The sequence below is a fragment of the Varanus komodoensis genome, unplaced genomic scaffold (assembly GCF_004798865.1).
Source record: "Varanus komodoensis strain SLA01 unplaced genomic scaffold, ASM479886v1 scaffold3, whole genome shotgun sequence".
Classification (NCBI taxonomy): Eukaryota; Metazoa; Chordata; class Lepidosauria; order Squamata; family Varanidae; genus Varanus; species Varanus komodoensis.
In genome coordinates this window covers 29769402-29795987 of record NW_025335761.1, presented here as the reverse complement: position 1 = coordinate 29795987, position 26586 = coordinate 29769402, and the positions used below count along the sequence as shown (strand labels likewise).

At 37.6% G+C, this 26586-nt stretch overlaps 1 protein-coding gene across 7 annotated transcripts in view; it reads left to right on the top strand.

Moving 5' to 3' along the window:
* The window catches only part of HEATR5A (HEAT repeat containing 5A), a 71164-nt gene that overhangs the window by 25415 nt on the left and 19163 nt on the right, over positions 1-26586 (top strand). For 6 of the 7 annotated variants that reach the window (XM_044436238.1, XM_044436237.1, XM_044436236.1 and 3 more), the window contains 16 exons: positions 121-273; positions 1212-1311; positions 2077-2186; positions 4296-4459; positions 4551-4726; positions 5964-6069; positions 8456-8646; positions 10371-10530; positions 13098-13287; positions 14023-14192; positions 16786-16812; positions 19633-19771; positions 21011-21190; positions 21743-21967; positions 22968-23149; positions 25419-25487. In XM_044436238.1, the coding sequence (XP_044292173.1) occupies positions 121-273; positions 1212-1311; positions 2077-2186; positions 4296-4459; positions 4551-4726; positions 5964-6069; positions 8456-8646; positions 10371-10530; positions 13098-13287; positions 14023-14192; positions 16786-16812; positions 19633-19771; positions 21011-21190; positions 21743-21967; positions 22968-23149; positions 25419-25487 (2342 nt within the window). The remainder of the gene's footprint in view (positions 1-120; positions 274-1211; positions 1312-2076; positions 2187-4295; positions 4460-4550; positions 4727-5963; positions 6070-8455; positions 8647-10370; positions 10531-13097; positions 13288-14022; positions 14193-16785; positions 16813-19632; positions 19772-21010; positions 21191-21742; positions 21968-22967; positions 23150-25418; positions 25488-26586) is intronic. The other variant, XM_044436239.1, reaches the window with a different exon arrangement.

The following is a 26586-nucleotide window of genomic DNA, read 5'->3' as shown; positions in this document are numbered from 1 at the left end:
ACATGAGGAAGTCTGAGTTGCAGTCCTTTGGGCAGTGATCATGGGCAGCTGATATATGCTTTTAAAATGTTGTAGTTTATAGTATTCATGTGAGAATGCTTTCAATCTTTAAAATAATAGGCCCTGCTGTTGTCCAGCACCATCTTCCAAGAATGTTGTTACTGTGGAAATGCGCTTTCCCAATGTCTTCTAAAGACTTAGAAACGGAGAAGAGCCGGGGTGATTCGTTTACATGGCAAGTGACATTGGAAAGCCGTGCAGGTGCTCTCTGTGGTAGGCAGAATTTATGATGGCTATTTCTTACTCTCTCCCTTTTTACACTTTGAAAGGAAACACATTATTGTGTTATTAAAATGGTGGTGAACCAGTGAGAATGCCATACTATTTTACCTTGTCACTTTGGAGGGGTTGTCATATCAAAGATGAGGTAAAGTGATAGCTGGGGGGAAAATAGGAAGAAAGGCTGTGGAATTCTCAAAAGCGGTCAGGAGCAGAGCTGAGGAGAGCAACCCTGTAAAGGTTCTTCCCTGGTGGTGTCCAGGGAAGCTCAGCCAGAGTGACAAAGGGGTGCTGTTTGCTAACGGCCTCCTTCAGTCCACAGTAGATCAATCACCAGGATTCAGATGGATTCATCAATCCCTAAAACAAACCACAGACTGTAAGGATGATTTGTTGGGGAAGAAAAAACCATCCTATGGGAAGATGTCCAAGTACATATAACAGAACATGACTACCAAGTTTGACTAGTGGCTTGCAGTTGCTTGCCGTGTCATGTCTTTTCCTTGATCCGGTGCCATGTCTGCTTAATAGTATTGAGTATTTGAGAAAGTAGCACTATTGATGTTGCGGTTTCCAGTTGTGCAACATAAATAGCAGTAGTACCTGAATACCACTGGATCCTTTCTAATAAGGTTGCAGTGAAATAGTAGCGGTGAAGACTTTCTGTAATACTCTGGCATTTCTGATGGGAATTGCTGTCTTCCTTCTTTACCCATAACTGTGACATAAAAAGCTGTTCCTAACATTCAATGAAAATAATAGGAATTCTGTAATAAAATAGAATCTATTTATTCAGTAAAATAGTCCTCTCTCATTAATCATCTGTCTGCATGTGGTACAAGTGTTTTAAGATACTGTTTTGATAACAATTCAATTGTACTTTGTCTATAATTGTTTTTAAAATTGTTATAATCAATTTATTTTATTTCTAGCTATAAAAAGCTTTATTCTCAATTGTGGTGGGCTCCTTACAGATGAAGTCATTCAAAGATTGCTTCCTCCCCTCCCATGTGCTGTGGATTTACTGACACAGTAAGTACTGCAAACAGTATCTGGTATGCTGAATCTGTTAAGTAGTACTCTGTTATTTCTAACGTTTTAACAAAAAATTAATTTGGAGTTGTGATTTCATAGTAAAAATAAAACACTGAATATTTTTCTGGTTTCTTCTACAAATGTAAGCCAACCTTTAAAGTATAGTTGTTTTTGTGGAGTCATATTAAAGCTGCAGTAACTGGAAATCCAGGTTGATGTTTTATGTATAGACAAAAAGATATTGCCTGGAAATTCATAAAGCAGTTATTCATACAGCAAACAATTATAGTTAACCATCTTGATGACTTGATTGCACATGCATTTTTGAAATGGCTTCCAGAGTAGAGATTTTTTTACTTCTTTTCCTCCTTTTTAAGGAGGAAATACCTGTGTCTGTTTTTTTAAAATTCCTCCTCTATTGTATGGAACTTAAGAACACAGTGAACAAACTGCAATGAAACTGCAATGTACTGGCAAGAGTACTCCTAGTCAGAGTTGCTGCTTTCTTGCTATGGCTTCCTCCAGGATGGACTGCTTAAGTCCTTTCTTCTTTTTTTCTTAGCAATCCCTTTTTGGTTCCATTTTGGGCCCCATTAACTACCTAAATATTAGAGGAAGTGATGTGTTAAGAATAAATATAACTACTACCTTAATTTTTTACACTTTTCAAATAGTGAAATTCAGATAAGGTAGAAGCCAAACCAGTAGCTGAAATTGGATATATTTCTTCTAATCTAAGATATGTGCTTTCATGTTTTAAAGGCTTCCTTCACTAAATAAAACCTATGGCAACCCTTTAAAATCGGCATCGGTGACATACAGGAAAAGACTTTATGAATTGCTTACTTTGTTGCCTCCCAAGACCTATGAAGGTATGTATTTCTTCAAGCAGTACCTCCCTGATACACCCCCAGGTGCCCTTTTGGTTTTATTGACAAAACCTTATTGACAAAAGGTCTTATTTTAATAAAAATTATTATGAGTTTTGGCAAACCTGCCAAAAACATGGCATATGTTTCAAGCTACAGTAATTATTTGAGAGCACTGTTCCTAAATAGAACAGAGGCTCAGGTGAATCCTTTATAGAATGGTTTAACAAGGTTGCTGTGCATAAGCCTCATAAAGGCAGAGTACCAAGTGAAGGAAGAGACTGCTTTTGTGGCTTAACCACGAACCATGGTTTGCACTAATTGTAGTTCAGAAGTAGAATTACAGTTTGATCTAAATATACAAATGAGCTACAGTTTTAGAGCTGCTCATCTGTTTTCATTTCTGATGTACTTTGCACCCTTGTCTGTGAGTGCAGTCTCTGAGTGCAGGAGGTTTGCCATAAGTGGGTGTCACTTATAAATTATACCAAACTGTAGTTCATCTTCCTTTGTCATGGTTTAGTGTAGGAGTGGGCAACTTCTGCAACTGGGAGGCTACATTGGTTCAACCTAGAATTCCGTGAGGACCAGTGCCATTCCCACCACTGATAGAAGTTGCTGCTGTGCTTCTGGGATTCGCTGCTGTTTGGCAGGCTGTCAGGATCCCCATTTCGCAGAGAAACTGTGTGTGAAAGGAGCTATTCTCATGCACCTTGTTTCTCTGCTGAAACAGGTTCTGCTTGGAGGTGCAATGTGCAAAGAACACAGAACTGGTTATCAAGCAGAATCATACTCCTGACAGCCTGCCGAACAGCTGTTTAGAGGGTTGCCAAGAACCCGATTCTGCTGAGATTTTGGCTGTGGCTTTGACTGTGATGGCAGTGGCACTGGCACTGGTGCTAGCAGGGATGGGTGGGGTGGGGGGTACAGATGAAGAAGCAGCCACAGCAAACTGCATGATACCTGATTTCCCAGAGTGTTTAAACTGCAGCATAAATATTTAAACAACACTGAGCAGTTCTGTTATTAATAACGTGGGTGACAGATTTCATTCCAGCTTAGAGGCTTGAATAAAAGCCTTTCTCTCCTGCATAGCTAGTTTATGGCCTGATTCTAGGATTTAATGCAGCTACATGTAAATACCTGTGATAAGGGCATTGTGCTAATGTGGCATACAAATGTCTTGAATGACAAACCAAAATATTGCATTTTCATGTTTGTGTCATGGCATAATAATGTTCCTCCCTGCCTTTTAGGAATATAAAATTAGCCTTCCTATTTTAATTTGAATCCAGCAAGAAAATATAGGCAAAATTACAATCACTGCTCATTATAAAATGTTTTAAATTCACTCCTAAATTTACCCTTTGGGGCTTACATTACTCTAAACTGCAATATATCATACAGAAAGTGTTCCTGTGAGAACATGCCTATCTGTTAGTTGTCTAACGTCATTCCAGACCGGCTAACAAGCTTATTCTGACCAGCAGAAGGCAAGTTATGCCATGGATTTTCTCACATTCCTTTAGATCACCCTTCACCTTTCTGCCTCAATTTTCTGCAGAAGATAAATTTGACAAATAATCTCTCAAACAGATATTCCATATCACTGTTCAAACTTTTTGGGAAGCATGAAATAAAGGAAGCATAGGCATTTTTCAGATAGCTAATTTTGTGTTTAATGTGGCTAAATCCATACTATACCTAAGTAGTAAAAAAAGAGCAAAGAAAGTACCCTTACAGTTTACTAATTTTGATGAAGTTCAATTTCCTGTTTTCTTTATTAGCTTGAGATATTGGTAGTACACCATTTTTGGAGGTGAGAGGTTATATTGATTCTTGTGCCTATGCTGTATCTTAACCATCATCTCTGCTATTCTAAATTGTGGGCCTTTTAAAATTGTTAATCATTTTTGTTATTCAGCTTCAATATGAGGATTTTTTGAATATGATGTTCTGCGTTCCTCATTTGTTTCAGTATTTTAGCTTTATGAATCTCCAGTAATCACATTTATCAGAAATCCCAGAAATAGTTTCTCACCTTGCAAGTAATTCATCTGTTTATATACTAGCTATGTATGAAAGTATTTTCTCTTGCCTTCATATTTTCAGGAAGCTTCTCCGCTGTTCTCAAAGAACTAGTGCTTGATTTGACTCAACCTGATAACCAGGTGGTAGCCTCTGCTGCCTACCTTCCACCTCTCTGTCACCAGAGTGATCTTGCCTTACTTGGCCCCCTACTACAGGAGACAGAGCACAGATTTATTGAAGAGCAGGTATTTACATATAATTTAGCAGATACTTATATGTTAAGAGGAGAATGGCTTGTGTTATATGATAACAGTTGCAATTCTCTTATCATTGCAGCTGCTCTTAGTTAACAGTATAGCTGGTGGAAGCCTGGAGTATGATCCACATTCAGTTTATGAGAAAGCTGGAGAAGGTGATTCAGTGCCTAAACCCTTACCTCCAATGCTATCCATTATCAATGCAGCCACTCGCCTCTTCGGAGTAATATTTTCCCATGTCACAGAGCCTCAAAGGTAAAAAGATAGCAAATAAACTTATTGCTTCAAGTTCGTTAAATTAACTCCCACAAATAAGAATTTTATCTGAATATTCTCTATCAGACTTCTGGCACATGAGCTAAAATGCATTAACGACTTTGGGTTAATTAGAATATGAAATGGTCAAGAATGCTGCAGGAAGTTTATTTACCCATTTAGATGGTACTCTGTGTGCATTATAATTGTTCTTTTTTCAGATAACCATGGTTTTTTTGTTAAATGGCAATAATTGTATATGTAAGGAACGCTTATGTCTATCAGTGCATGATGTATAGGAAAGATTGAACTGCATAAAGTATTATTACAGAGATGTACTTTTCCATCCTTTGCTCAAAAAAGACAAATACAAAAATTTAAAGCTATTGTACATGTTTCCGTTTATTTGCATTTGTAACTGTTATAGTCTCTGAGAGGTATTACAGTTCCTTCCAAATTAGAAATGGGAAGATAAGGCCATTAGTTTTTACCCATAGGCAGCACAAATAAGATTAGGAATAGGAACTCCTACCTCTAAGATAGCTTTTTGCCCTTTCTAGTTCCTTCAGGCCAGAAATTCTTGAAGGTAAGAAGATCTCAGCTGGATTAGATTCATGAGTCCATCAAGGTCAGCTTATGTTTCCAGTACTGTCGTATGCTGGTCTTTCCCCTGCACCTCTCTTTCCAAGCATATCAGAGAAAAGGCTATTTAACTAAATCTTGTATTATGCTAAAGATACCTAGCCAGGCTGGCTTTGTCATACAAAAGATGACTATTAAAGAAATCAATACCCATAGACATAAGTTAGGATATTGACTTTTAGTAAAATGTGGCTTAAAGAAATGAGGTTGATTCCAGACTGAATATCTCTCCTCTCTTCTAAACCAGAAGGAGCTCTCTCATCCTTTAGGGTGGTTCTTCCTGCTTATGAGCCAATAATTGAGAACACCTGAAGCTTCTCAACTGGTCTTCCCATCTTAGTTGATACCATAGAATTGATGGTGCTTTCCCTCTCCTCTCTTGGAAAACTGAGTTTCCCACAAAACTTGAAACAGTCTTTTTTCCCTGCATAGGCAAAGATGCATAGGCAAATATTTTAAAGGAGTACGGTCTGCTAGGGTATACACCACATCAAAAGCAGTTTCCTGGTCATCAGACTGATCTCTTATGACCTTAATGGATTTTAAGAGAGAATGGCTTTTATGATATTTCCTCTTCCCTTTTTGTATCTTGAAGGTTGCAAGTATTAGAACAATTATTGACATCAGTAAAACATACAAAAGGATCACGGCAGCAGATAGTGCAACAAAATGTTATATCGGCATTTTCTAATGTTTTGAAGGTAAGAATTGCTCCTTTATTTAAAAAAAAAAGTTCTTTGGCCCAAAAGGTATAATATTAATCTTCAGCCTTTAGATATTTTTCTGTAATGTACTTTCCGTGAATTTAGAAAAATTAAGGCTTCCTCTGAGAACTATCACTTTGCAAAGGTAATCAGATTTTTGTTTGCATTGAATTTCATTCTCTTTATCTAGCTACCAAGAAGAAATATTTGTTTCAATAGGAATGAGCTAAATGCGACTTCAAATATGGGCTTTTGCTGCTTACTCTTCCTTCCTAAAGTTGTCTTTTTCGTTTTTTCCATCTATTAGTGAGGAGGTGTCATCCTAGATCCAGTAATGGGCGGTGGATGGAATGGCAGTATGGGAAAGGTGTGCCAACTGAGGGGAAGGTGATTTCAAGGATACTGTCCCTTCTGTCCTTACAAATGTGTTGTATTGACACAGAGAGAATCCAGGACAATGCAGGACTCCACTTTTTACTATATTTAGAAAGTCTAAAAGGAAGCATCTTCTCTCAGATGCACACCTTAAAGTTGTGAGGAGTTTGAGAGTGTGATAGAGGTGATAGCAATACTGCCAGGAGGCCAGAGTGTCCCACTGGGCTCGTGTCCTAGGAGGGTCACCTTAGGTGGTGTGGTCAAAGCAGAGACACCAGACTAAGATGCATCCATCCTCTTCAGGAGGAATGATCACAGCAGCAGCAGAAAATCCATATCTCTAATGATGATGAGGGTAGAGAAACTCCTGAAGGGCAACTGCTGGGCAGCAGTGGTAGCTGAAGGTGACACTGGCAGAGGAAACTGTGTCAGTGATGCTGAAGCTAAATCTGCTTGGTACTGCATAGAAGAAGGCAATGGTAAACCACTTGTAAATCTTCTTACCTTGAAAACCCCATGACGAAGCAATCCAAAAAGAAACAAGTGGTTGTGCCAGAAGATGAGACTCCCAGATTGGAAGGCACTCAGTAAGCTTCTGGGGAAGAGCAAAGGACAAGAATGAATAGCGCTGTGGCTGATGATGCAACTAAATGAAAGCCAAAAGGAAGTCTAGTGGCTGATATTCACAGAGGTGAAAGGAAAGACTGGTGCTGCACAACACGTACAATTTGTTGAAACATGGAATGTGAAAAGTACGAACCAAGGCAAACTGGAAACCATAAAGCAGGAAATGAATGGTTGAACATTGCACCACTTGGTGTGAGCAAGTTAAAGTAGCCTGGACATTTTCAATCAGACAAACACCAAGTGTTTAACTCTGGAAATGACAAAACTCAGAAGAGATGGAATAGCTCTAATCACACAGGCAGTAAGGGGCTATAATGAAAAATCTTACCAAATAACATCAATAAGAATTTGTGAAAAACCTATCAACATAACCATCATTTGAGTCTATGTTCCAACAATAGATGCTGAAGAGGAAGAAACTGAAAACTTTTATGCAGGTGTGCAAGAGGGGAATTGATAACAAACCCAAACAAAATGATGTTAATTCTAGGTGAGTGGAGCACAAAAGTAGAAAACAAAGCAGATTAAAATGTAGGGCAGTTTGGCCTAGGGATCAGAAGTAAAGGATGAGAATAACTTTTTGTTAAGCCAACTATCCATTTATCACAAATACATACTTAAAACAACCAGTCAGGTGACTAAATATATGGACATAATCAGATGCCCAACACAGAAACCAAATAGACTATGTAATTGAAAGCAGGAGATGGAGAATCTGTATTCTTTCTGCCAGAACAAGGCTGTAAGCAGATTACAGTAGTGACCATCAATTCTTAATATAAAAGAATCAGAGTAAAGCTGAAATAAGATAATCATCACAAATACAGTGCCAAGATACAACTTCAGTAAGAGGAATTTAAAGCCCACAGTAAGAACAGATTTGCATTACTCAACAGACTATGAACCAGAACTGCAGACTGAAACCAGATATACTGTTAGAGAAGAATGCCAAAAGACAATTCCTGTAGCAACAAGAAATAAAAAGCCTAGATGGATGCTAGCAAAAACACAGTTGCTAAGGACAGATGAGAAGCAAAAGGGAGAAGGGAGAAATATGCTCTTAAATGGACCACCACCCTCTCATTTCACATGCTGGATGATAATGATGAAAATACAGTTTTTCTTCCAGCCATAAGATATTCAAGAACAACAGATGGATTATAATATGATATTGCTTATAAGGATCTAGTTTAGCATGGTGAAATTGTTTATGTTAAACTTGTAGAATATAAGCAATATCTTGATTTCCATTAGTATGGTGCCTACATGCAGTTCAGTTACTGAGAGAATGTTGGCTATTTGTAGTCCAACATCATCATCTCATGATTATCATTATCATTTATTGTTACTGCTATTGTTACTTTTATTATTTTGGTTTTAGCACTTGGCCAGCTGCAAGGGAAATTTAGGTTCTGAAGAAATCCGAACCTGTGCCCTGACCTTAGTGATGAGTACCTTGGAAAGTAGTAACCCACTTTTAAGGTGCTCTGCTGCAGAATCTCTAGCCAGACTTGCACAGGTAGTTGCTGACAATACCTTCACTGCTGGATTGGCTCAAATTAGCTTTGACAAGTAAGTAATTTCTCCTAATATGGTTTTATTATATTATATTGCATATATTTACCTTTTTCTTTTTTGGAAGTTCATGCTCACTCAGGCAGAACTCTGATATCCCAAGTCTCTTTCTGAAACAAGAAGTAGTTGTTAAAGAACATTCTAATATAATGGGCAAATTAGAAGACTGCGCTGTATTTTCTAGGAACATGTGTTTGAAGTTTTGCTTCACAGTTGTTTGAATAACCTCTGTACCTGATACTGAAGGGGAGGGCAACCTGGATATTTTAGATTGCACTTGACAGGATTCCTGACTGTTAGCCATGCTGGCTGCAACTGATGGGAGGTAAAGTTCAAAACATCTGGAAGGCAGCAGTTTATAGAAATCTGATGCAGATTGGCTTGCATTTCTAGACATGGTTTATTTCCAGAATTAATATTATTTTATGTTTTCCATTTTCAAATGTTTTAAGTGTTATAATCTTTATTAGCTGTCTGTGGGCAAGTGTGTCATGATGTTAGCACAAAAGAAGTACTGAAATTAGCTTCTAAACTTTGCCCAAGAAAAAGTATTCGACTTGTACAAGTGCAGTTGTTCAGTTGGTTGTGCAACCACTTGCACATATTTGTGAAACAATTGTGTTAATTGTGCAGCTGTTTACTCAACCAGTTCTGCACAATGGGCAACTAACTGTGCAACTGAAAGTTAAAGAGGAGAGTCAAATGTGTAGAATGAGACCATTGGATGCTGCCTTTCATTGTCTCCTTGGAAGTATTTCCCATTCATTTAAGTACTAAATGGGTATAGGAATCCTGTCCAGACATTCCGGCGAATGGGGCGGCATAAAAATGTTTTAATAATAAATAAATAAATAAATAAATCTGGTATACTGTATAATTTGTTCTTAATGGACCTGGCAGAAGGATTGCTTCTGGATCTTGGATTTGAATTAGGTAAAATTAAAATTCTTTCTTCTACTCGAAAATTGTAACTGGACCTCACTGTTTTAATTTGATAAATATAGGTGTATTTCAGTGCTGCTTATATTTTATAATTTTGCAAGTTAATGCTCCTTGCATTTCAGCATAACTCTCAATAAATAGGTAATGTACATTTCTGTACTGCCAAATAACTGAAGCTCTGTGGGTTGTTTTCAACAATTATTTTTCCCTTGCTTTCACAGTAAAAAAAACAATTAGGAAGCATTTCAATCAGCCTGTGAGAGTATATCAAAAATGGTCTAATATGTCCAAAAATCTGATCTGTTCTTCCTGGGAAAAAGATTGTGGCTGCAACTGTTCCGAATACAGTGGAACTTAATTCTGTAAACGTGTGTAAGATCTAATGTTTTGTTTTTGCTAAATCCCAGAACAATTAGGCACATCTGCATTTCAACCCTTCAGTGCAAAGCAATTTAAGTTCAGTTAATGGAATGTTCTTGGTTTATTGCTGTTGAGTGGCCACATGTGTAGAAACTGTATGTAATCAAGTATGCACAATTTTCTGCATTAGGGCCATGGAATCAATTCAGGAATTGTAGTTACTGATAGCTGTGGAGACAGCTATTGTGTGTTATAGCCATTTCTTATTGTAGTGTCAATTCTAGAAATGTAGTGTCACTTCACCCCCCTTTTCCTTCTTCCAAAGAGTTCGGGACTTCAATTTTGGTTGCCTATAGATTATTTCTTTGCAACTAACACTATTCTGATCAAATTTAAAATATTTTTCCTACAATTCTTAGGCTAAAATCTGCTAGAGATGTGATATCAAGAACGGGACATTCTTTGGCTCTGGGATCTCTCTATAGATATTTAGGTGGAATTGGCTCTACTCAGCACTTGAATGCTTGTGTTGGAATACTTTATACCTTATCCCAGGACAATACTTCTCCTGAAGTACAGGTGTGTATCAGATGTTCTTATACTCTGGTTGGGTTTTGGGGTGAAACTGACAACTGACATGAGGATGTTTCCTGCTATTAAAAGCAGAATGCAAAATACTTAGAAATAATCCCTGAGCTGTTCTTGTTCTTTATATTATATTGAGAATGTGAAAGTAAAGCCTAATCATGAACAGTATGTGCATCTTGAAGAAAGGTGCTGTATTACAACATGCAGCATGGCACTTGAAAGTCTACTGTGTATTTTCATGCCCCTTGGAGATCCCCTTGGAGATCTTCTTCATGGTCTCTAGGCATGACACACGTGGGCTTTGTGCCTGTGTGGAGCTTCCATTGATCTCCTTGCTGTTCTTCTGGGACAACTGGTGTCCATATCCCTAAAGGAAGCATGACATTTTAGGCCTTCCTTCTACTTCCTGCACATGTGCTTTTTCGTTTTCAAATCATATCTAAGCTTTTTGTGAAGCCACATGTGCTTCTTCTGTTATCTGCTATCCTTTGTCCTTGTTGGAATTATTTGTAATTGTGCATTTAGAAAATTTCCACCCATCTTGGACTCCTTTTCTCATTAGCATCACTTTCTATGGGACTTTACTTATTGTTCTGAGTTTATTAACATTCACATTCCTAAAAAATGAAATACATGCTTGGTTATACTTTTGTTTCCTCTAGAATCATAACTTCAGGTATGACATAGATGCTTTCCCCAGGGTTCCCATAATTGCCACTAGGTCTTCCATGTTGGTTAGAATCTAATCAAGAACAGTCATTCCTCTATATTTTCTCACTTTCTGTGGGAGAAGGTTAGCAGAAACACATGTTAGGAATTTCTTGGCACAAATGTTGACCGTTCTATTTTTCCCAGTGTTCTCTACCTGAGGTGCCTACTGTGAAACACCTTGAAAATATATACTGGATACAAAAAAAGGATTGATCATTTTTGTTCTTCTTGTTGTTCTCTGTGCATCACACATATGAGCTCTGAGTCTGTTCTAAGTGTGTGTTTGGGCAGGAGCACCTCCCCTTCCTGTTCCTGCTATACATGTGAGCATCCCTATACATCCCTCTCATTCCTTCAGTTAGTTTTTGACTGTCTTCATGCCTAGCTTGGGAAGTGCTTCTCTTTCTACAGACGTGAGTATCTCCATTTCTTACTATCTACCATTTTCTCCTTACTTTTTCTATCTGATACCAACTAAATTTCTCTGCAGATCGCTTTTTCACCCTTTGTTCCACTTCTTTTCCTACTTTGAGTACTCTTTCAAAATCCTACTCTTAGATTGCTTTCACCTTCCTTGTCTACAGTAATGGCCTCAAAGGCACCCTTTAGAAAGTGTGTCCACTGTGGGAGTAAACTCTCCCCCCACCAAATGGGCACTTCCTCTTCTTCTTCTGCTTGGGTGAGAAACACATGGTAGATGCCTATCCACACTGCCAGACTTTCACAAAACAGGCCCAGAACAATATGGCAGATTGCCTAAGGGCTGAACTCTGGAATAAGGACCTGCAGGCCACCAACTCTACCAAGCAAGTGGGTCATGTCAGCCATCCACCTTGGCCATGGCAGCATCACCCAGGCCCTCATTGGCCACAGCAAAAGCTTCAGCCGAGGCCATCCTACCAATGCTCATTTTCTCCTTGGATAACCCCTCCACATCACTATTGGTATAGATAATTCCCTTTCTGCATTGCTATTTCTCCAATGCTATTTTCCTCAGTATCATTATTTGTATTATTTATTATTTATTACCACTTAGTTCTGAGGCTGCAAATTAGCAGTCTCAGTGGAACTGCGGGAATGGGCAGGAACCCACAGGGTAAGATATGTTAATGGGTGGGGGAAGGGTTCTTGCCAAAATTCCTCAGCTATAGAAATTTCATGATGCACAGGTGCAGAGCTCATATGTGTGAATGCATAGATGCCCACTCAAAGACCTACAGCTGCAGGCAATCAGCATGTCTTTATTGCACCCCTTTCTCTCCTCTTCCCAAGTGAGAACAACCTCTGCTGGAATTTTTAAACCCAAGCAGGGAAGGACAGTGTTTGTTTATTTTGGGGGCTTAGAATGAGGAAAATGAGAACTGACTTGGATTTGATGTCACCATACTGCCAGCTTTTAGGCAAATGTGTTCATTCTGAAAGAAACAGAGCTAAGCTGGGTGCATTCCCAAATACTCAGTTTTCCTCTGTCTTGGGGCTACCTCCATCCCTTCTGATCTGGGTAGGTAAGTTGCTCTTGCCACTGATGGAAGCAAGAAAGATTTGATTAGTTTTTACTCTGTATGTTCCTGTGTGTCTCTGCTCATGTGTGTTGCCAAAAACAGTAGCTATTGACTTCTCCCTTCTTCAGCTCCTAGGAGGAACTGTTATGTTTCTCCAAAACTTTCATTTTAAAGTCATATGGCTTCCAGTCATTTTAATCCGAATTATTGGCATATTATTCCTTACCATCTTCCTAAACTGTACTCATTTTATGCAGTAATTTTATTTTTATCACAACTGGCTTATTATTTTAAGTTCATCTCTGTGTATGTGTGACACAACACAACATTTTTGGTATTTTACAGACCTGGGCACTGCATTCTCTGTCACTGATCATTGATTCTGCTGGCCCCCTGTATCACGTGCATGTGGAACCTACCCTCTCTCTTGTTCTCATGTTGTTGTTGACTGTGCCTCCCGCATATGCTGAAGTCCACCAAAGCCTTGGTCGCTGTTTAAATGCACTAATCGCCACTTTGGGTCCTGAGTTGCAAGGTATGCATATATTTGGGACATGATGGACTTGAACCAATAATCATAAAGTTGGAAGATATGTTAGTGAAGTCCATATACAATACTGTTAAGAATTTATTTAAAAATCTTTTTTTTCGCATATTTTGGAATAATCTCACTCAAAGTCTTGCACAATCACCTTTCTGTAGTTTGTAGCCTTCAAAGTTCATTTAATGGAAATATATGATAACTTGTGTTTTCTGTTTTCTAACTATTTCAAATCAATCAGTGTTCTCTGAGAGACAAATCCCTAGGGAATCTTCAGATGTTGGCAAATTTATGTGACAGGAAGATAGAAACAGCCCTTTCCCTGATTGCACAGATAGACTATCTTGCTGTAGTAATCTTTCTTACTGCCTTTTTCTCTTTGAATCCACACTGTTGTGTCTTCCCACATACGCTTGCAGAAGTATATTCTGACCAATGGGGGGAAAACAGTATATTGCCAGCCATTGAACTGCGAACATGCACACAGGAGCTCTTCCATCAATCATAAGAAGCATTGCCACATAATAAGAATTGTCATGTCAGTTTCCTCATCAATATCATATTATTATTACTGGCTAAAGCATGACCCTTAGTGAACATTAGTGGTGAAAATAATTTGATAAATAACTTTTTATTGCAGTTCGGTTTTGAATACGTTAGATGTTATCAGACTAATAAATACAATTATAGAGGGAAAAATGCTCCCCCTTCTCTTTGCCCTATTTGTAGGCAGCAGTACTACAGTCTCAGCCTTAAGGGCTTCTTGTCTCCTGGGCTGTGCAGTGATGCAAGATAATCCTGATTGCCTTGTACAAGCTCAAGCCATCTCTTGCCTTCAGCAGCTTCATATGTTCGCGCCACGTCATGTAAACTTGTCTAGCCTTGTAAGGTGCCTATGTGTAAGTATGTTCGTATGTATATTTGTAAGAATATCTAGTACTGTTATGTTTTATTTTGCAACCAAAATGGTTGAATAGGTGACTTTAAACTCTTAATACAAATCAAAGCAGAAAAGCTGCTGAAACAAATTTAATAAAATATTTTGCAGTAGGCAAATCTATAGCTTTCTGTAATTTCAGTGATTTTTTAAATAAGTGCTATGGTTGACAGTTTAATTGCAGCATAATCCTTCAAGTATTAAAGCCCTCTTTGTCAGCAGCATGAAGTGATGTATGTAAAGGCAGTATCTAACGCTGCTGATCTGCAAACGGGGTCCTACCACTGCTTATGTTGAACAAATGATCAGCTCCACTACTTTTGTTAGACGAACAGTGCCACTGCTTACAGAAAGGAAGTACTTCCAGGGAAAGACCTAAAATGAATGGAAATGTTCATTTCTGAAATGGGGGAAACTTGGTGGAGCTCTCATCGGGACTGGCTGCTCATGAGTGACAACCGTTGGATTCTGTCCTATATATCCAGCTAGCTATTTCACCAGGCAACCAAGCAACAACACAGTGGGCAACTGTAGTCACTGCTGGCTGGCTACCTGATGACTTGCTCTGAGATCACTGAAGGTGGTTTAGTCAGATGTTTTGCTATAAGGGTACTCCCTTCTTCAGCCAAGCAAAGGAAAGAAGAAAATAAGCTGCTTTGCCATGCTGTAAAGTTTAAAATGAGCTTACTCTCCTTCCAGAACAATTTGGAAATTCAATGCTCTTCCCCCTCTCCATCCTCTACCTATTTGATGGATTGACCTGGTTCTGGGGTGCTTTGAAAGACACCCCTGCTGCACAGCGTACTGGGTTTGGACAACATGGAAACCTGCATGCCATGACAGTAGTTAGGCAAATCACATGGCCTCTGAAGAGCATGCATATAGTAGGGAAAAGAATACACTGTCACTTTTCCCCCTGGTGATCATGCATACCTGGCAACTCCTCCCTCCTTCACATACCCCCCCCACACAAACACAGAGAGAAACATGTATAAACAGTTGTTGTCCAGTTCCATGAAGCATGGTGTCTTGCAAGCTTCTTTTTCCTAGGGATTGTGCAGGCAAACATACACAGATGGCTGTTGCCAACTTAGTTGGACAACTGGCTGTGGCTTGTTTGGCTGGCTGGCTAGCTAGGACATTCGTTCCCCCCCCCCCCCGCCCCCGCGCAGACATGCATAGACAAGTAAGAGAATGGAATAAGAGGCAGTCTCTTTACAGCACTACACATCCAATTAATAACAGGCTTTCCCTCTCCCACCAAACAAAAAAACAAAAACCCATGGACAGGTTGATCCTGCAAAAGAGACTGCAGATCGGGAAAAGAAGTTTTGAAAGTGCCTATGGATAAAAAGAAAAATGGAAAACAGAGCCAAAAGGCCATGAAACACAAGAGGCTTGTGGCTATGGAAAGTTCAAATACATGTTAGGAATAGTGACTAATTACAATAGCAGAAACTGGCAATAATTTTCTAGCTTTTCCTTAAATACCTGAGAAACTGAAAGTTATGATGATATAAATTTATAATTTAAAAAGTTAGTGATAAATTATACTTCACTAGTTTCTGCAGTAGGAATTACCCTTTGAAGTTGCTTTTTTGCAGAGTGGGAACAGTTACTGCATTTCAGATCAGCAACATAGCATAGCATCTGGAGAGATTAGACTAGTTGTCTCACTAGTTTCACTATTGATATTTTGATGTCTGGTTTCTATCAGTTAATTAGTGGAAACATTGACCTACAGAAGGGAATTGTTGACTGGTGTTAGCATATATTATGTTGGAATAAAAACAAGTGAATTATCCCCTGGTAAGACTCATAATTGTGTTGCCTGAGTGCGTATGAAGATGGGGCAACAGTCTGAAAAGTTAGTGGTTGTTTTTGTCTTGCCTACATTCTAAAACATTGTGATTGTAAAATATTTTGAATGTCGAAATGAAGTTTGGATGTCTGATCCATAGAAATTTGTGAAATATAACTTTGTTGCAGAAAGAAATTTCTTCTGCAAATTATTTTGAAATGATCCTTTGGAGAATTGGCTTGCACATTTTAAAAATCAGACTCTGTGATGATTTCACAGTCTGCTTTATTTGTAGCTGTAGATAATTGAGTTGCAAACAGTTAAAGACACTACACATACTATGGAGGTATCATCTGACTTTACAAATACAATATTCCTCATTATTATGGCCAGAATCCAAAATGTGCTACTGTCCTTACTATACAGGACTCTCTGTCTGTGTTTTTATGAATTATCACCTTCTTATAGGTATGATGGTCTGCTTTTTGTTTAATACAATCAACTACTTTGTTTAAAATATAATTTGTTTCTAATACAGTTTCACATTACTGGTTTATTAATACCTTTCAACATCTACTAATATAGGCAATTGATTTTTTTAAAAAAATTAAGGAACTGAAGCATTCATTACTGAAATTTTAATGAGCAAATGCTCTTTTTGTGGCACTGAATTTATTATTGTTGGACCCAGGATCACTATGGGTTCTGATACCTGGGTTTTGTCATGACTGGATTATCATTTGTTTTTGTGCAGGAGATCTTGTTGGAAAATTCTGTGTTGGTAGGTCTCTGTGCATTGATAAATTTGAACAATTTTCAGTATGCTTTGTTTTTATTTTTCCTTTTTGCTGTATTTAACCATTAATGTTAAACAAAATACTTTCAGCATGTTGAGTGATTTTTTTTCTGCCTAACAAAATTCTTTCTTAACAACCTGATAGCTGGCACTCAGGCTTTGTTGTGCATATTTTATGTTTGCATTAGTTCAACTTAAAACATTTTAAGTGCAAAAAGAAGACAACCTTTTAGGGATGTATGTGATTTGTATGTATTGCCTGCATTTTCCATGTTCATTTTTGCTTTTTGTTCATTTGAGATATTGAAGAATGAAAGAGATCAGAAATATGCATTTTACTTTGTTTTGCAGTGAAGCTTGTGTGTTCTCGTTTTTTCTTGAAAAACAATTGGATCTGGCTTTTTTATTTTTACAGCATGTCTCAATCTCAAGAGTATGTGAGATCAGCTTCAGTAATTGTTGCATAAAGTATTCATTTGTGTACTTGCATTTTTAATTTCAAGCGGCTTCATTTTTTGGTCTCTTAAAGATGTACAGAGCATATTTTGTATGCATTCAGTGATTTATATTAGTGTGCATGCAACAACATATGAAAATAATAGACACAGACTTCGTTTGATTAACGGTGATTCCATTAACACAATTTCTTTGTGTCCACTTTACTTCCTTTTGTCTCTCTTCCATTCTAATGGTATCTCATTGACAAATGAGGTACATTACCTCCCAACAAGGCTTCTTTGCAGCAGGCATCTAGCTCTGCCCCATTTTTCAAGTTTTTAATGTGTAATGCATGGTGGGTACAAGAAAGAAAACAAATGATAAACCAGTTTAATCTCTATAATTCCATGCTCATGTAGTTATTTCTTCCATTAACCATTTTGAGGATCTGGATTTAAACTTGAATATTAGTAGTTTCACTAAATGCTGGCTTAGATACAACACATTAAATGTTCTTGTGGATTCATTCTAGAAGTAGTCTTAAGAGTAGAAAAAATGAATCCATATTATTATTGCATTTTAAATGGACCAAATTATTTATGTTAGTTTGAGTTTCTAAATTAAGATGAAGAAATTCTTAAAATAGTGCTGAAAACAACATTTTGGAGACTAATATAAGACAGGAGCAGACTTTTGCTGTAGTAGGGATTTTATAATATATCCTTTAGCAAAGAGCATTTCAAGTAATTTCACACAAAAATTAGTACAGTAATTATACTGAATTATATCCTAGGAACCTTATATTCACCATCCACAGGAATATATATTGTCCCTTGTTGTACTTTCAAGCATAGTATCCCAGCACTCTGGGCACTTCACAGCAATTTCTCAAAAATACAATAAATAAAGAAAATAAAAATATAGATGCAATAAAAACAACGTAAAAATCCAGTACACAAATTTAAAACAGTTTAATATGCAAAAACAAAAAACAGTTTAAACATCTAAAACAATATAAATAGAACTAGAGTTAATTTTTAAAAAACCCACTATATAGTATACTATAGTATAGTATGAACTAGAGTATATTATAGTATAACATAGTATACTATGAAATGCCTGGGTATATAGAGTGTACTAACTTGACACCAAAAAGATGATAATGTTGGCACCAGGCAGGCCTCAGTGAGGAGTTCATTCTAAAATTGGGGGGCTACCAATGGGAAGGCCCTTCTATTTGTTACCCTTTTCCAGGTCTTTTCAAGGTTAGAAGTTAAAACCTGCACCTTGAATTGGGTTCAGAAGTGTACAAGCAGTGAATGCAAATGGGCCAGAGTTGGTGCTATATGTTCAGACCTTCCTGTCCTAGTTACTAATCTTGCTGCTGCATTTTCCACAAGTTGCATGTCTGAGCCCCACATAGAATACCTTGAGGTAAACTAATTTAAAATTTACCAAAGTGTAGCTTACCCAAACTAGGCTATCACTGTCCATATATGGGCATCGCTGGGCCATTGGCTGGAACTAGTAGAAGGCATTCCATGCCACTGAGGTTGACTGAACCTCAAGTGACAAGGATGAATCAAGGAACACACCCAAGTGACAAATCTGCTCCTTCAAGAAGAGTGCTACCCCACCCAGAAAAAGTTGGACACCCACTGTTTGGTCAGAGGAGCCAACCACCAACAACATCTCAGGCTTGTTTCGACCGAGCGGCAGTTTATTGGCCCGCATCCAGTCATTGTCATTGTCACAGCCAGGCACTGATGTAGCATATCCACAGCCCCACCTGGCAAGAAGGAAGCATACTGATCACATTGCACTGCAGAGTTCCTGATGACTCCACTCAGCAATTTCATGTAGATGTTAAATTGCATGGGTGATAAGACTGACCCCTGAGGAACCCTGTGTGGAGAATGCTTAGGGCCATCACATCCATTATATGCATGCAATGTAGATGGAGAAAATCCTTTTTGAATGGCATTTTGATACATAATTGGCTTCAATCAAATAAATAGACTTAGATCTAGAGTTTCTTGAAGTGGAACTTCACAAATTAGATGATCAAATATTCACTTATTTAAAAGGTAGACTTTTAAGACTAAAAATAAAGTTTAACACATTAAACTTTTGACACCAACAAACACAGTCAAAATAGTGCAAGTTGTCTGACATCTTAAACAATCTCTGAGTTCTTTGTTCATGTAAAATATTGCACTTCAAATATTTATTTTAAATATTTATCTTCCTGACTTTTTCTTCACTAATGCCTGAATTCTAATTTTGTCCTGGAAATGTTATTTCATGGAGACTTCAGAACCATGCATGAAAGTACAATCTGGCATTTGTCCTTTGTCTATATTTCAGGTGAATCTCTCTAGTTCATATCTGTTGCTGAGGCGAGCGGTACTAGCTTGTTTGCATCAGCTGGTGCAGAGAGAGGCAGCTGAAGTATCTGAACATGCTTTGGCTCTGGCTAAAGACAGCAGAGAAGACTTTACTCCAGGTAAAACAGCCTTTCAAAATGCATAGATTTACTGATTTATAAAACAAATCATGTTTCCCCCTCTTAAAGAAATACATTTTATTTTGTTTTGTTATTCAAGTTTTAGTTTGACGATGAGAATTCTGTAGGTCTTTTGCATTTTGCACTATAACTTCTGGAGACTGGCTCAGATGTCATTTGTATATCTCAACATTTTATGTAGGAAAGTGTGTGGCCTAGTCTAGACAAACAGCTCTGTGATAGAACAGATACAGAAACATAGTGCTTCAAACATTAGAAGTGAATGTTTGGCAGCACACATCAAAAATTTCCTCCTCATAAAGTAAGTGTGCTAGGGAGAGGTGTACTAATCCCCATATTTTCCTTTGCATGCTAGTCTTGAATATGCAGGACTATTTTTTTGACATGTGAAAGCAATCTTCCCTCTAGTCTGAATTTCAGTTCAGAAATGGATACTTCTTGCAGGATCACTGTTTTTCCTGTGAACCCTAAATACATACATACATTAATCATTGGTATGTCATATTCTGATTTAAAGAGTATCTCAAAAAGAATGTTTTGCAGGAGCATATTTCTGACTTCAGATTGTAACCTGGGATGCTTTCCTTTTGAGTACTTGAAGCAGCATCTTTTCCCATACCTGATGCTATGGAAATAGACCAAGAAATAGATTGGATGTGGGAAAAGAAGAGGTACCATAAGTTTGTAGGAGTATAGAACTCTTATACAACATTTAGAATATAATTCCCACACTAATTCTGCTAATTTGTGGTCTGCTATATTGATGGACAGAAATCAGCATAATCCCTATGTGGCCACTTTCTGGAATTTGCATAATGGTAGTAGTTGTGAGTACTGTAGTTTATAAATCTAAGAGTTAGATGGCCAAAAGAAAGAAAGTGGTTTACAGGTAACCAGATGGTGCTCTAGAGCTCCAGAGCACATTAATATAGAATTATTACAGTGGCTCAAAAATGTTTTAAAGCAACACAAAGCCATGTTTGTTTTTCAAGGACTTCTTTATTACATGGAATCCTGTAGGGAAATGGGTATGGAAGTAATAAAATGATTGTTCATTTAGATCTGCCATGAGGATTAATGATATTAGAGGTGAGATGAGCAATGGCTCTTTAAAATTATTTCAAATTTTGACTAAATACTTGTTTTTGCATATTTTCAAATGCAATAATTTATTGTTATTTGTGTGTGAAAAGATTCCAATCATGCTTTTTTCTACAGATATTAACATAAGAGAAGTAGGCCTTGAAGGAGCATTGATGAGCTTGCTGGACAAAGAAATGGATACAAAACTGTGCCAAGATATCAAGGAAACTCTGAGGCATATGCTTATATCAATGGCCGTTGAAAAACTCTCTTTCTGGTTGAAGCTCTGCAAGGATGTTCTAGCTGCCTCTGCTGGTATGTGCTCATAACACAAACTTAGCAAGTTAGCTTCTCACCCTAGAAACTAAACTTGTAGTTCACATTTTTTCATCAGAGAAAAGACTTATCTGACTTTGCTATTAGGTTGTCCCTTAACATATTTTACAAATAATAAGTTAAAAGCATGACTCACAAAAGTCTGTGCTGGGAGACCAGGGAGAGGAGAAAAGGCAGAAGAAGCCCTCCACAGCTTGGGATCAAGGTACTTGAGGAAATACCTATCTCTGCTGAGATCATCATGCAAGGCCCTGCACTATCAGAAGTGTGGCAGGTGGCAGCTAGAGTTCAGGCCTTCTCAGCAGTGGCATATGACCTATAAAATTATCTTTCTAGAGAGCCTTCCCTGATGTTTTTGGTACTGTATATCTCTCCTTCTTGCCTTTAACCTACCACCCTTTTTCCTCCATTTCCCTTCATGGTATTTCCAATGTTATCAGTTCCTCCCCACTTTGTCTTTGGATGGTTAAGGCTACAGCACCACATTCATTGGTTAAACTTATTTGCCTCTCTTTTTGTCTCTTAATGCAGACTTCACAACAGTGGCTTCAGTGGACACCACCCAAGAAGAAGAGGATGAATTTTCATTAGCCTTAGAAAAAGATGAAAAATTGCACCCCTTCCTTCATCCTCGATGGTCTACTAGAGTTTTTGCTGCAGAATGTGTTTGTAAAATTATCAGCCAGTGTGAATGTGCAAACAGTGCTCACTTTGACATGGCTGTTGCACAGGAAATGAAGCAAAGAGATTCAAGTGGTATGTGGTAATATACAGGCATTGACATGAAAATTTCATGAAGTTCAAAATGCAACTAAATTCATTTTTGACAAATAGTAGCTTAATAGTGTTCAACAACATCTCTTTACAACTACTGTAGCAGAGGTTAATTAAGAAAGTTTGTATTTTTGTAGATTTTTGTGTGCTGTAAGTTATTATCTTGATCAATGTGACATACATAAATAATACTGCTGAAGAGCAGAGCTTTGTGGAACTTTAAATGTGGCAGCTTTATTACAGAATAAATTTGTGTGGACTGGAAACCACTTTAGCAGCTACATGAATGGTTATTCTAACTTGGTAGAGATATATATACACACACATGAATATAGAGGGAAGATCAGAAATGGAACAGTGGGGCATGATACATTAAAAAAACAATCTGGTTTTCTGTTCTGCTACATAGCGATTTTGGAATGATTGTGCATTGATCACTGCTGTTGTGAATGGCTGTTCTGTTTCTTTCGAATATATTTGTGCACTGAATTGTATTTGTGCACTGAATAACCCACTGGTTCAATTTTTCACATCTTTTTAAATACTTTGATATATATCTAGCAACTGAAGGTAACACTACCTTATGCTATTAACTGTAGTCCAGATGCAGTCATGCCTGAATAGATTTGTTAGTCTTTAACATGTCTCAAATATTTATATTGTTTTTCTGCAAATATGGCTATTTGACTAGGAGTTAATAAAATGGGATTATGCTTTTCCAGATGTTGCAACCTGGCATATACATTGAAAGCTTTTTCAGCTCTGTGCAAAGTGTTGACAATCTGCAGCTGCTATTAGGGTTTTCCTGGTGCAAGATAATGTAGCCTAAAGTGATACTGATTTTTAAAAGACGTATAATTTGAAGAAAGTAAAAGAATAGGGGATAAGGAATAGCAATGAATGCTTTAGTAGGCCATACTTGAAAAGATTAATGTGTCTTCTGGTTTGGATTGACAAAACTATTTTTCTTTTTATCACACAGATGATTTCCTGGTACTGCATTTAGCTGACTTGATTCGCATGGCATTTATGGCTGCCACTGATCATAGTGACCAACTTCGTCTTTCAGGCCTTCAGATTTTATTAGTTCTTGTTCGAAAGTTTGCTGCTGTACCAGAGCCAGAATTCCCAGGTCATGTGATTCTGGAGCAATATCAAGCAAATGTAAATAGCTTTTTGCTTCTCAATTTTTATTTATTTATTTATTTTTCAATTTATATCCTGCCTTTTTCCCACAAAGGGCTCAAGGCAGCTTACATCTCCTCCTCCATCTTATCCCCACAACAACAAGCCTGTGAGGTAGGTTGGGCTGAGGGTCTGTGACTGGCCCAAAGTCACCCAGTTGGCTCCATGGCCGAGCGGGGACTAGAACCCAGATTGTCCCAGTCCCATGCTCTTAACCACTACACCACACTGGTTCTCATAAAATAAAATTAATATTCATTTATTTAAATATTTGTATGCCGCCCAATTGTGCCACAGCACCTCTTGCAAGTTACTGTTGCTCTAAGCTTGAAAATAATTATTATTAAATAAAACATTGACAATATTTTACTTGTAGATTGAATATAATTTGTAAAAATGGACAAGATAAATTCTGGAGTTATCATAAACCAAAGATTGTCTTTGTGACTGCGTGGTGGAATTGCCCTAAAACAGAGAGGTCATGAAGAATATTTAATAACCTATGTTACCAAGGTACCTGGTTATGGTGGTGTGAAAAAACAAAACAAAAAACACCACTTTGCGTAGGCACAGGTATCACAGCAAAAATTGAATTGCTAGGAACTGGAATATGCTAAAGCAATCTCTGTTAAGGCTGCGGGGGCTCTTTTCCTATTCCTCTTTTCCTATCGCCATATTCCCTCAAGTTGCCAACACAGTGAAAAGCCATAGGTGAATTTCAGTGTTGAATTTCCCTGTGGGGGTTCTCATTGTGTTGGAAGTTGCCAGTTTGAATACATGGGCCATGCTATAATGTGTGAACCCAGCAGGTTTGGGTTGTTGGGATGATTAACAAGCCTTAAAACAGGCCATGGGTTATGGGTGGCTTGATAGCCATCCCAAAAATCTACCAAAGCCAACTTTGCATGTAAAACAATGCTAGCCCTCCCTCCCTTGCAGCTTGAATATACAAAATGGATGATACTTCCCCAGGAGAAGTTCTGCATAGAAATTCAGTCACACTGACTTCTCAGAACATGCATATTGGGCCCCTGCCATGTAATGGCTACATTAAAAATTGTGAAAATGATGAAGTTAAAGATAAGCAGATAGAAAAGGTTTCATTATTCAATATATTATTTATATTATATTGAAAGTATATTATCGATACATACATAGTAGATATAAATAAATGCCATAATAATTGAGTTTGTGACAATGTTTTATTTTTAAACAAGGGTCACTCTTGCAATGGCTTTTTAGGTATAGTTTTTACATTCTGACCACCTTCTATTTTTATATTTATTATAGATGTTATTGACTCAGTTTGCACAGTGAAACAACCCATGGTTAACAAACCACAGCTTGTTTGTGGGTGCATAGGAACAACTGAACATACTGCCTCCTAACTGCATACCTGCTTCTGCTTTGCTCAGCAAGCTAGAAATGTCTGAATCCAGAGCTATGGGTACTTGAGGGAGAAACAATTAAGACTTTTGTTCTTGTATAGCTTAGCAGAGTACAAGAGGCTAAGCAGATCGGAGCCAGGATACAAATTCATTCCTGACCCTTAAAATCATCCAAACTGGCTCATTGTGTTTATAGTTTGATTGTAAACTGCTAATTTTGGAAATAAATTTTTACATTTGTGGCTGTTTTTTGTCACCAGGAATATACTTATATATAAATATGGGAATATACAGCCTGAAAATAAAGTATGCATGCTCCATTTTTGTGTCTTACATGCTTCAGCATAAAATGTGTGATATAAAATTTCTCATATTATGCATTTAATAATAAAAAGTTAATCTGTCTGATCCGTATGGAAAGCTGCATCACCAGTTGCTTACCATATGGTGACAGCCACCATACAGAGTGATTTTATAAAGGTCTATGGCAGCTAAAATCTGCATCCTAGCCTTGAAACATGGAGCAAATTAGCAGACTATCCCAGTATGTTGTCCATTGTCCGTAGATCTAACCATTTTACTCTCAAAGGCATCATACCTGAGCATATAAAATACACATTTATAACCATTTTAACTTAGACCTTTTAAAAAAATACCTGAGACTGTTATTCTGATAGATCCAGGGTGGACCTGGAATTCCAGGGTGGATCTGGAATTTTATTAATATCATGTTTTATATTATTATTTTTATTTATTTATGTAAGCCGTTCTGATGCTCTGTGAAAGGACGGCATATAAATATTCTAAATAAATAAAATAAATATTGTTTCTTAGCATTTTACCAAATCATGTTCTTTTAGGTTGGTGCAGCACTTAGACCAGCCTTTACCTCAGAAACACCACCTGATGTTACGGCAAAAGCATGTCAGGCAAGTTTTTGTTTTAATCTTTAGTATTATAATGCCATCAGGTATTGTTTAATGACAGTTAAAATTTGATAAGAGTACATACAATTATATATTCATTTTGTCTCATAAAAATAGTATTTGGTAACACTGCACATCTGAGTGTTATGCATGATTGCATAATGGAGTCAGCAGCATTGCCTTGATGCCCTTAACATATGTTCATGGCCTATTTTATAAACTGTATTAACATTTGACTTTTAGGGCCTGTTTGTATAATTTCCTTGCACTGATTGGATCCTGTTGAGATGTACACTATTAGCACCCTTGCCTTTTTGTAGGAGTGGTGTGCTTATTAGAATGCTTTTCTCCTGCAGACTAAAGGAATGAAATGGATTCCTGAGGGGTTTGAAGTATTTCCCAATTAGTATGTATGGTTCTCCTGTCAAATACCTGGTCATTTTGTGGAATGTATGGATAAAATTGATAGTTGACTTCTAATAATCTTCTTCTGATTGCATTCCTTAATAGACATCTGCTATTCCAAGTGGTTCTGGATGTTTTGCATCTTCTGCATGTTGCCCCAGGTGTTTTGAGGTGGAAACATCAGTAGTACATAGTGACCTGTTTGCAAATCATTTTAGACAAAATTGCTCATACTTGCTGTGATCTGGACATCCAGGCCACTCTAACAGGGGAAGTGTCCACAGCAACATCTTGTTTCAATTTTTTGTGTTTAGCACCTGGGTGCATAGACAAGATGCTTGACCGTGCCTGGCTAATTGCTTGTATGCACCAACATTTTCTTCTTGGTTTCTTACATCTAGAAGGAAGAGCAGACTGGATAGATCCAGAAGGTGGTAAATTTCCTTGAAAAAGCAGGTAGTACAACTGCTCTTGAGCAGATGTGCCTTGGACCAAAAGATTCAAATAACTTCAGATTTAAGGAAACACCCAGAAAGTGCTGGCTATTGAGTTTATAAAAAAATAAAAGCCATGGCTATCATATCCTTCCTGGCAAGAAGATTGCCAGCCGATTCCAGATACTCTTGGAAAAAACTGATATTCTAGATCCATTTCAATCTGGGGCTTATGCTAATTTTGCTACTGAAACTGCCTTGGT